Source organism: Condylura cristata, unplaced genomic scaffold, assembly GCF_000260355.1.
Source record: "Condylura cristata isolate star-nosed mole 26May11 unplaced genomic scaffold, ConCri1.0 scaffold00012, whole genome shotgun sequence".
NCBI classification, from domain to species: domain Eukaryota; kingdom Metazoa; phylum Chordata; class Mammalia; order Eulipotyphla; family Talpidae; genus Condylura; species Condylura cristata.
In genome coordinates, this window is record NW_004567113.1 from 55,485,584 (window position 1) to 55,497,200 (window position 11,617).

Sequence of the window (11,617 nt, forward strand, 5' to 3'; positions counted from 1 at the left end):
TGCATCTGGGTGTGTGCAAACAGCGTGTACTTCATTAAGAAAGAACAGGGCAGGCCGCCTGGAAATGACCAGAGCTTAACTGTTGGCTTTTCTTGGTCTTCCCGCAGAGGTATCCAGTACCCATCAAAACATATTTATTGAGCACCTACTAAGTGCCCAGCAGGGTGCCAGGTGCAGGGGAAAGTGGTCACACAGAATGACATGGGGGCACACGCAGCCAGCAGGAAAACAAGCCGCGGTGGATGATGACCTCAAGCCCTGGGGTGGTGGGGCCTGCAGGACAGCGGTCCTGGGAGACCAGGGTGCGAGGCTTGAATCCCGCTCAGAGTGGGAAGCCCCTCTCCCCTTTCAGCAGAAGGGCGTGGTCTAAGTGATGCTTGGAAAAGGCTGTTCTGGCCGCTGGTAGACATTGGATGGGAGCTGCCAGAGTGACAGCGGGGGGCTAATCGGGGCGATTGCAGCAGCGATGGCCGTGACAGGGTGCTGGCGAGGGGCGGAGGCAGGTTGCAGGCTCACCCTGCTGGGCAGGGCTCCCTGGAACCAACAGGATGTAGAAATCCTGCATAGATGACAGACAGCTGGTAGCAGTTCGACAGACAGGTAATAGATAGCCGCTTGCTGACGAGAGTTAGGTGACGGGTAATACATGGTGGGCACACAGAGAGCTGCATCTGTCTCTCCGCTACGAACGTCTACCTTAAGGAATTTGTTCGTGCACTTACGGACGAACCCCCGGGTTCACCATCCATGAGCTAGAGACCCAGGAGAGGGTGGCGTAGCTGCAGGTGGGTCCACAGGCCCCAGGACCGGAGAGCTGTGGGGTCATCTCTGCACATCTGCAGGGCCAGCCGTGCCGATGATCCTTCTAAGCCCACCCTGGACCCCCCGCCCAGAGTTTGGTGACTCGGTGATCTGGGTGAGCAGTAGCATCAGGGCCGGCAAACTGTTTGCCACATGGCAGGAGGGAGTCGCTCGCCTTGCTGACTCCACGTTCTGGGGCAGGGACTGTCCATGTGACGAGTCTGTTGGGACCAGGAGCGTGAAGTGGGTGGACGGAACCGGGAATTGTGCAAGGTCATGCGGGTGGGGCGGGGGAGGTGAACACTCTGTGGGCAGATACCCAGGAGTTGGGGTGTTGGATCAAACATACCCGCTTCTAGTTTTGAGGGAGCCCCATGCCATTTCTCAGGGTCTGCACCGACTGCTGAGGTGGGGTTGCATCGGGTTTGTGAACTGGTTACACAAACGCGCTTCTGCAGGCGACATGCTGGGGATGAGCAGCGGGGCTGGCGGAGCCACACTGTCCTCCCCGGCTTACCAGCAGGGGACCTTGGACGGCGAACTGACCTGAGCCTCGGCCTGGTGTGTCGTGCAGACGGTGATCAGGCCGAACACTGCCCGCGGGGAGGGCAAAAGGTATATAGCCTGAGCCCCGCGACAACAGACTTTGACAGACCTCCGGGCTGGCCCAGAAACACCTGGTCTTGATGGGACTAGGGAGAACGCAGCACCCTGCCGAGAGCAGCGAGGGCATGAATGGGGCCCTGAAGCCCTCCTGGGACAGACACAGCACACGCTTCCTGCGGGGATGGCCTTTATTCCATGTTACCACCTTTCCGTGCAGAGCGTTCCCGTCTGCTCTCTGGGGTGGTGAAGCGTGCATAGACACACATGCTTTAAGAACGAAAGTAACTAAGGAGAGCACGCGCTGGGGGCCAGGCGCAGAAGCTCTGCTCGGCGCAGCAGGCTCCCGCCGAGAGAGAGGCCAGCCAGGCCGTGCTGCGATGTTGCTGTTTTGCTGGGTTCTCCAGCCAGTGGCACGTAAAAGGAGCAGGCTGCTGCTTTCGTCTCGGCGAGTAAATAGCCGTGCTGGTGTCTGCAGGGCGGGACAAAGCCGAGGGAGGGACTGAGCGGGGCTTCTAGGGCTCACGCGCGTCTAGCTTGGGTTCAGGCAGGGCTCGGGTTCTGCCCTCTGGAAGGCGGGCGTGTGGCAGGTCCAGACGCTGCAGAACGGGAGCACTTGGGGCCAGGCCTACAGCCCACTGGGTCAGGGCCACGGCCACGACCTCTGCCCCTCTGGGCCCGCCCCGTCGTGGCTCAGCTCTGGCGACCTGGCAGGACCGTGGTCACCGGGCTCGGGTATTCCAGGGCGTCGCAGTCATCCGACACAAACACTAGGTCCTGGAGAAGACGGCCGAGGAGGGGCGTCACGGAAGGAAGCTGGCTGCGGAGCCACGCACAGCCCGGACCTGTGCCTGCCCCCCCAGCCGGCCAGGGGTGTCCCCTTACTTTCCCAGGAGGCCTGACACATCTTTCTTCACACCCCATAGAATCATCTGTATTCACTGACGTCAATCACACGTCAGTTGACCAGATGGACGCATGGGTGAGGGAGCAAATGAATCAGCTTCGATCCTGAGCCCTGGCACGGGGCAGGCGGCAGACCCACTTCTGCGCCAGTGACCCCGTATCGGGCTGTTTTCTAGCTACACCTCCTTGCCCCGCCCGCTCTGGAGGAGGGGCGAGGAGGGATACAGCGTGGAGGAAATGCGGGGCAGACCTGGGATGCAAACAGGCTCTGACTGGACAGCGGCTCATACAGTGTCCGGCGACGCCTGACCAGCCAGACATCCTGCGGGGCTTCTTTGTCTTTCTGCTGCGTTCTTAGGGCCAAGGGGCTGCCACGGGGCCGGCACACGGGCCAGGATGCAGCTCCCGTCGCTGCCCAGAGGCCGCAGGAGAGGACACTGGCCCTCAGCCACGGAGAGGGGATGCGTGGCTCGGGGTGAAGGGGGGCGCAGGAGGACTCTGCGCGGGTGTGTCCGGTCGGCGCCCTGCTTCTGCATGGACCAGCGCGGATTTCCCGCCTCTCCTGTGTCCTTCCCCTCATCTCCCAGTCACCACAGGCACCCCTCCCGTGGCACCCTCTCCCCTCTGCTGACCTGGGGTGTGGCCCCGGGAGCGTGGGCTCGTGGCGGCCAGGGACGTGGTGCTGAGTCCTCACCCCGATGGCCGGAGAAGGCTGTGCACTGGCTGCACCCAGAGACCGTTCACTTCCTCGCGCCCTGCCCCCACCCCCGCCCCTTCTCAAGGCTCTGAGCCTCTTGGAGGAGACACCGGCGTCTCGCCCGCTCACCCTCCTGCAGAAGGAGGTCATGATGGTGTACAGCTTCCTGGCTTTGTCCTTCAGGGCGTCCACCGGGGCGGCTCTCTGGCACTGGGGGGACGCCATGAAGTCCCGCAGCTTGACCAGCACGCAGTAATTCTGGAGGTGCAACGGGGAGGGGCTGTGGGAGGGGCTGGAGCCAGAGGCACCGGAGCTGGGGTCCTGGTGCGCTGCAGGACCCCCCACCCCCGGCTTCCCCGGGCAGGCCGCCCCTCTCACGTGAATATCCAGGTAGAGCTTCGGCAGGTGCCTCACGCACGGCTCCTACAGAAAGGGGTTCGGGACACACCTCAGCCTGGCCCAGAGGGCTCCCCGCAACACCCCCCCCGCCCTCAGCAGGGCAGCCCCGTCCTGCTCCCAGTCCCGTCACCAAACCGCAAAATGCCCTTCCAGAATCTGACTCTTTGAAGCCTTCATTGCGTATGTGATGTCTGTTGTAGCATGGGCCGACAACACTGAACCGGCTTTATTTACACGCCTCCGGCCCAGAGAGCAGCCGCAAGCAGACACGACACCCTGCGTGTCCACCAAACTGGCCCAGTGGACGGGGAGGCCTGCGCCGCCTGGCCCGTCTGTGCGACGGCTGTGTTGTCACGTTTCCCTCCCCCCAGGAAGTCTCCTCTGGGCCCGGGCTCAGAACTCAGAGTCCTCGCCCAGCACCCAGGGCCCGCTTGGCTCCTGGCCGGGTGGGGCCCCCATCTGTGCGGGGTTCTCGGAGGCTGGGGCCCGTGTCCAGTCCTTGGCCGTCCGCCGGGGCCACGGGGCCACAGGACTGACGACCCGGAGACTCAGTGGTCCCCACCCTGCGCTTCCTGTGGCCCCTGCCCTACTGGCCTGGCTGGGGGTGCCTGCTGCCACGGGACCCAGGTTCCCAATTGTGAAACGAGAGCTAGAACACACAGGCTGCTGCTTCCTCCCAGCTCTGCAGACGTATTTCTTTGTCTTTTGAAGTCAGATTCCTTTAAAAGCTTTGCCCCGGGCGGAGCCTTCCAGAACAGAGCAGCGCTGTGAGCTGACTTTCCCCCGGAGGAACACAAGGGCTCGCCCTGTACTCAGCGAGAGGGGTTCGCGGCTGACGCCGTGCCGGGCGCCTCGGGGAGGCCCGAGCCCCCCCTCTGTGCGCCCACCCTGTCTGCGCCCACCCTCACGGCGGCCCACGGCTGTGCACCGGGAGCCCGAGCGCCGGCCACCAGCATGGTCAGCCCGGTCGCCCCTGGGGTGGACTTGGCAGGGGGGTTCATCTCCCTGGTCCTTTGTGCCTTTTCGGCCCCTTGCAACGTGTGGTTTCATCGTCAGAAGAAAGCAGGCAGTACCGGACTCTCCCGAAGGACACACGTGGTGTGTAGGGGGGCGTCAGCCCGCCGCCGAGAGATGCCTCTGGCTTCAGTGTCCCCGGCAGAGAGCGGCCATGTGGGCCGAAGCCGCCTTGTTCTGTCCTGGACGAGCAGCCAGGGGCCTGGACACAGTTCCGGGCCCTCTGCCCTCCCCTTTCTGGTCCCGACCGCTCCTCTCACGGTGGGGTGTGGGGGTGCAGGCGCGTTTCCCCCCAGCGTGCGGCCGGCTGAGCTGCCCCAGACCCGTCCCCTTGATCCTCACTCTGGGGGGTGCGGAGCCCAGGGTGGGGCCATTTGCCTCGAGTCCGGGCCAGGCCCGGGAGCCCCCAGCGCCCCTTAATCACCACGCTGCCCTGCGTGCCGCTGGAATCCGCGGCTCTAGATTCTGCGCTGACGACCTCCGGTTTGAAACCTTCTGTGGCAACTCTGCTTTTCTAGCAAGTCGTAAACAAAAGCTGTGCTGTCTTTGCTGACTTCTCCTTGTTATTTTTTAATGTACAAACCACCTGGTGTTTAAGAGAACAGCACCAGACACAAACGGCCTCGCGACGGAGCATAACCCGGAAGGAGAAGTCGCCGCTGCCCCCGGTCAGGCGAGGTTCTGAGCAGCGGGGCTGGGGGTCTGGGCCGGAGCCGGCCGCGGCCGGCGGGAGGGACTCACCCAGGGCTCAGTGGCCTGCAGGCTCTCCAAGTCCCGGCTGACCTCCCGGCTCAGGGTCAGCACCCGGGAGTAGCAGGTCGGCGGGGCGGGCTGCGAGGGGGGGGCCGCGGCCAGGAGCAGCAGCAGGGCCAGCAGCGGGGCCGCCATGGTGAGCAGGGCCGGTGGCCCGCGCCCCCTTAAGGCCGCTCGGTGGTCCCCACCCCGTGCTTCCCGCGGCCCGCCCCCGGCCCCGGACACTGGCTGCTTTCAGGCCGAGGCTGGGCGGCTGGGCTGGGCGGTGAGGGGCTGCGGGCGGGCACCTGGGGGAGGCAGCACCTCCCCCTCTCACAGGGGCCGCAGGCTGCCGGAGGGCGGGGGGGAGGCGCAGGCAGGCCGAGAGAGCCGGCTGGCGGTCAGACGGGCAAGCCGGGGCTGCGCCGTGCCAGGGCCCGAGGCCGGCGGGCGAGTGGCGCCCACTGACCGCTGACCAGCCAGGGCAGCAGGGGCGGTGGCTCCCCCCCGGGCATCCGAGGGGTGGGCGCGCCAGCTGGACGGGCCTCCTCCTGGCTCCCAGCGCCGCCCGGTGCAGACAGCCCGGCAGAGCGCCTCTGTGAGCCCGCTGCTCTGTGGGGGTCACGGCGCCCAGGGCCCAAGAACCAGCCCCCAGACGCACTCCTCTAACGAGGCCCTGCCCTTGAGCAAGTCCCGTCACTCCTTCCTGGCCTTACACGTGTCGGGGGCGGGGGCTCCCGCAAGGGGCTGAGCCAGTCGGTGGTCTCCATCCCACCCGCCCACGGCCCGTGAGGCCCTGCAGGAAGCCCCCCCTTCCGTGGGGACATCGGGGCTCAGAGCTCAGCAACTGCCCGGGGGCACCAGGCTGGAGACAAACGGGCCCTGCCGTCCCCCCACCCCCCACTGCCCCGACTGGACTGAGGGGAGTGGGGGTGCAATCAGCGTGAGCTCGGGGCCTTGGTGCCCAAGTCTGAGGGGGAAGAAGCCGTGGGCGCCCCGGCAGGGAGCTCCCCATAGACAAAGGGCAGAAGCGCTCTCCAAGCACTGGCCTGCTCAGCGTGGTGGCAGATGGGGGCGCCGAGAGCTGTTTGAGAAGCAGCTTCACCTGGAGGCGGCGTGACGGGGCGGCTCTGGAAGGCCAGCGTGGCTGGCGGACCCAGACGCCGCTGAGACCTGAGCCAGGCGCCCCCCGTGAGCACCGTGGGCCCAGGGGCGGTTCCCCGCCCGGCGCCCCAGCTGGGAGTCCAGGCCTGGAGGACCTGGGCAGGAGCTGAGCTGACCGCACGCAGAGGGCGGCCACCTGAGCTGGGGGCTGGAAACGGGCGCTGGCCCCCAGGTGGTGCTGACCCCTGAGCAGCACAGGCAGGGTCACACTGCACCTCGACACCAGCGTCTCGCTCAAAAGAGCAGCGTCTTTATCAGGATTCCCAGCCCCGGGAGGCCAGGAGGCCCCAGGGGTGAAGCTGACCGTGGGGTGCATGGGGCTCATGCCACCTTCTCCGAAGCCTCCGGGCCTCCCAGCAGGATCGGGCCTGGGAAGGGCAGCGGCTGACGTGAGCACAGAGCCTGCGGCCCAGGCCGTGCCCCAGGGCATCACCACCTTAGCCAGGGCAGCCCCATAGAAACCCTCCAGGGGAGGGCGGGTATTGCCAGGTGCCGGGTTGAGCCCAGGCGGGCTGGCTCAAGCCCCCGTGCCCACCCCCGCCCCCACCCCCAGGCCCCCCACCCGGCCGCCCTAGCAGGGCAGAGAGGGCGAGCGGGAAGGAGCCGTTTTCCAGATGTTAATGAGCTGTGTGATATCGGGTTTGGAAACTTAATTTCTTCAGAAAACGGGTGACTTGGTAAGTTGGGGGTTCTCTCTTCCACGCGTGCTGGCTCCGTGCCCTAGGGAGTCACGCACCCCGAGTCCGCACTGCCCTGGACAGGCCGAGTCCCCAGCCGCAGCAGCCAGAGCCGGGGCCCCGGCCAGGTCGGGCACTGGTGCCCACCATGAGTCCTTGGGGGTCTCGGGTCCTCTCTGGGCTCCGGAGGGAGGTGAGGGGCTGCTGCAGGCAGAGGGGTGCTCAGCCCAGGGGCGCCTCCAGCCAGGTGCCTGGGGCAGAGCCCCATGAGCAGACCGCATGTCCTTTGCCTTTGATTGGACACGGGCAGTGTTTCCGCTGCCTTGTTTAGAGGACGCGGAACCGCGTAAGAGTCTCGTCAACACAGCAGCAGAACTGACTCAGCGGAAGGAGGCGGCGGCGGTGGCTCCTGGCCGCTGGGACAGCCACAGGGGACACTGCACCACGGAGGCCGGTCCATCCCGTGGACCACGGCTGCTGTTGCTGCATCGCCGTGTGAGCGAACATTCACGGCGGTGAGATAGGTGTAAGGTGGTGTTGCACATCGCTTTAGCCATTTTAAGTGTCCAGTTCAGGTGCTAAGCACCTTCTCCCTGTTGCGGGCTCTCCGCCGCCATCATCTCCCAGGCGTTCATCCTCCCAGGTGAGACGCCGAGATGGCGGGACAGCACCTCGGGGCGCACCTAGGCCTGCCTGGAAACTAAACGTGCAACTCCGTGGGCCCGGCGGTCGTGCTGCAGGGCTTCCAGCCAAAGAACACGAGGCCACTGCAGAGGAGCCACCAGCCCGCAGGGCCTCGGGCACTGTTTGTGAGGCCGGGACCCCACCCGAGAGCGGGGACCCGCAGACGCCCGCCATCGCACGGGCCCCGCTCACAGCGAGGTGAAGGCGGCCCTGGGAAGGATGTGGCATCAGACAGGACAACCGGGGGCGTTTCCGTAGCCCACAACCTGATAAAATAAAATACTTAGAAAAATTGGTGATCACAAGTAAATGAAACGGGGTGTCTGAGTTGAAACGGATGGAGAAAAGGCCAAAGGGGGCAGAAGGCAGACAACCCCAGCGGTCTTCACCGTGTGGGATGTGTCCAAACCGTCTCTGTTTGCTGGGGGTGTCCGGACACCCCCACAAGGGCCGCCTGACTCCTCAGAGTTCGAAAGACCTGGGGCATTTTGCTAGCTGAGTTAAATTCATAGGAGAACCGCCATCCTCGACACGTTTAAAACCATCCCACTGAAATACTGCAAAACGAAGATGAGAAGGGAAAAGCCAGGTTGCATAATACTGCAGACATCTCCAGAGTCACAAGGATCCCGCACTGTGGCACACAGCTCTCCCTGGTGCCATCTCAGTGGCATGAGCTTGGGCTCCTGTTCAGCTGCTAATCGCTTTGTCAGCAGAGACTGATCAGGCAGGAACTGGGACTCTTCCACTGCAAAACTAGTCTGTGGAAAGCTGAGCCAGGAAATGTATGAAACGAACCAAGTCTTTCTCGTGGAAAGCACTATGGCAACAAATGCTCACGTTGGGCATCAAAGGTTTAAAAAACACCTGCCTCTAATGCGTCATTTTCCCCTGATGGTGGGGCATCTGACTGTGCTGTTCCCCTGCCTGGAACACTGTTCCCTGCGCTAAGTCCCACTGCATGTCTCTGGGTGTCTGGAGTCTCCTTTCTCGGGCTGCTCAAACGCCTCCCTCACTCTTAGAAGTCGTGTTGTTGCTAAAGACAGTGGCAAAGCTGCTCACAAACCTTGCAAACCATTTTTATGACATATATGGAGGCTGCAGCCATTTTTATGACCTAGCGGGAGACGCCTGTGAGCTCTTGAATGGCCTTCTCATTTAGCTGAGGAAATCTCCACTTTGTGAATCTTGCTTACCTCGCCAAGGGAGACGCAAAACTCAACGTCCCAGCTCCCCTTGCAGCTGGGACAGAGGCATGTGACCTGGATTCCACCAATCTTGGGCAACCAAGGGGTTCAGGAAAGAAATGGGTGGCAGTGCAGCATGTACCCCCTGCAGCGTCTCCCTGGGGGATGCCCAGAAGAATGGCATTGTGCCTGCAGCCTGCTGGGGGTGGGGGGTGTTCTGTTGGTGATTACTGCTGCATCACGCCTTGCCAACTCTCCGGGGATTGTGAGTTAATGAATATCCTTTACTAGTTTTCTCTTACGCTCCATTTACATAGGGTTCATTCTGTTCTTTGCAACAAAGAACCCTGCTTGTGCGCTTGCCTGTAACTTCCACATCTGTGGCGAGCGCCATTCCTGCCCATCGCAAAGGTTGTGTAAACGCACGCTAACACAGCGGAAAGGGGCTGGGTGCCAGGAGCATAGAAATAGTGTTCGTTTGCATCTCCACGGAATACCCAGCACTTAGCATAGCAGCTGAAATACAGTAGGTGCTCAAGGAAATATTGACCGCGGGGGGAGAGGGCGGGGCGTGGGGTGGGAGAGGGCTGCGACCCCGCGGCTGGCACCCACAAGCATCCTCCTCAACCTTGCTCCTTTCTACCCAGCAGGCACCGTATGGTTCTGATGATGCGAATTGCGTCCAGGTGTCTTTGAGGTCAGAAATGAACTCCACAACTGCAGGCCAGACTAGAAGATGGCGATGTTTCCTGGCGAGCAATCGAGTGGGCCTGAGTGAGTGGGGTCAGTAGCAGCGGCTCACAGAGGATGGGAGGAACGAAAAAGCCCGTTCCGCTGGCATTTTGAGGCCAAGCTCCCCAAATTCCAGGTGACGGTCACAGAAACGCTGCTTTGTAATGACATATTTCATATCAAGGCAAGGAATGCATTTCAAGTCACACCCAGCAGCCCTCTGGCAGGAACCTGAAGGTACTGGATTGAAACTGGTGTCGGAGGGAACAAACCACTTCTCCCAGCTTGGTCACCATGGACATTTGGGGGGGATGTTACTTTGCTGTTGGGGGCTGTCCTGAGCATTGCAGGGTGTTTGGCAGACTGCCCGGCCTCTGTCCAATAGACGCCAGGGCACTACCTCTCCACACCCGGCCATGATCACAAGAATGTCTCTGACACTGCCCAAGGCCCCGGGCAGGTCCCCCAGGCCCCCCCACCCCCAGGCCAGGGCGAGAGCAGTATTTCTCATTCGACCGAATCCAGCATCTACTCCTATTTACTGAGCTCTGGTGGGCAGCAAGCACTCTGTGGTAGTAAAGAGGTAGTAGTCAATTCTGGTAGCGAAGAGGAGAAAATGCATCCAAATTACATTTCACTAGAAATAGGCAGGAAGGAAGTGGCCCGCTCAGGCTGAATCGTACATGAGCCGTCTAGCTACCAGGGGGCTGTTCAGACCCCACTCGCCCCTCTCACCCCGGGCTGGGGTGCTCCTGCAGAATCCCAGTTGGGCCGCAGCGGCAGCAGCCCTGAAGACAGAACCGCCTGCGGACTCTGAGAACCAGCTCTGCCAGATGGACTCCCCAGAGCAAGCCAGACGAAGACGGTTCTCTTCCAGGGTGCGGAGCTCAAGGGACAGTGGCACCAGGCTTCGGCTCCCACTCAGCCGCACAACTTCTACTTCCCACCAGAGCTGCTTTCTGCGTTGGTGTGAGGCCTACACCGGACTTGTTCATTTCTTCACCCAGCGGAGCCTGCCTCTCGGAAACGCGAGTCTGTGGGATGAGTCACGGCAGAGCTAGAGGGGCAGGAGAGGGGAGACGGAGGCCAGCGTGCTTGCTTGGTCTCCCGTCCGCTTCCAGGGCCCTCAGCACCCCTTGCTGGGAAGACACTTGCTTAGAGGCTGCCCTGCATCCTGTGTTCCCAGATGACCTTCTGAGAAACAACACGAGGAATTTCAGTACTGGAGGAATACTTAGACATGATCTCATCCACGTCCTTGCTGGTTCATGAATCATCCCTACAATATTCCTGATATGCCCATTAAGCCCACTCATTGTTCAGTGGTTCTGGATGTCGGCTTTGCGCCTTTGCTGTTCTGGGGGGAGGAGGATGGTCGGGAGGACACCGTCGTCCATTAGTCTACATTAGTTCAGTAAAGGGCTAAGCTGCTGGACCAGAGGAACCCGTGTTAGCAACAAGGCGTTGTACGGGAGTGTTCTCGCTCAACACTGCAAAGGTAGCGGTGTGACTTCCTGCTGCAGGAGGGTATCCAGGAGCCCAGACTCCGTCTATCTGGCTGCTCCCTGGGTCGTGTTCCCCCCCAGCACGGCTGAAGCTGGCCCACCAGACCATGCGGCCATCACCGCCTCCAGGAAGTGGGAGACAGCAGGCCAGGAGGGATACCCACCATTTCTCACACCCTATTGGCTGGTGCTCGGTCACGTGGCCACTCAGACCTGCAAAGGAAGCTGGGACATGTAGTCTCAAGCCAGGTCGCGCTGCTCGGCTAAAAGAGGCCTTGGGGTGTTCCGTTTCCAGAGAGGCCTGTCGCTTACCTTCTGGGCTATGCTTTTTCCAACTCAGTGCCTGACGTCTTTTAGCAAGTCATTGCTACAGGTGGCTTCTGCTTCCTAGGGAAAATTTGTTCTCCCCGACAGAGACTATTCTGTAACCCAGAGTTTGCCAGTCCTTTTCTTTGGGACCAGCGAATTTATGGAGACTTTTAAGAAATGGTGAAAGGCTTTAAGTGTTGCTCAAAA

General features: G+C 62.0%; 1 protein-coding gene across 1 annotated transcript; it reads right to left on the minus strand.

Annotated features, from left to right (window-relative positions):
• Window positions 1-1,550: 1,550 nt before the first annotated feature.
• Window positions 1,551-5,411, minus strand: CYTL1 (cytokine-like 1). The gene is made up of 4 exons (XM_004681526.2): window positions 5,162-5,411; window positions 3,386-3,430; window positions 3,137-3,265; window positions 1,551-2,181 (listed from the first exon to the last, which is right to left on the minus strand). The coding sequence occupies exons 1-4, from the start codon at window positions 5,306-5,308 to the stop codon at window positions 2,098-2,100; spliced, it is 405 nt and encodes a 134-aa protein (XP_004681583.1). The 5' UTR covers window positions 5,309-5,411; the 3' UTR covers window positions 1,551-2,097.
• Between the last annotated feature and the right edge of the window lie 6,206 nt (window positions 5,412-11,617).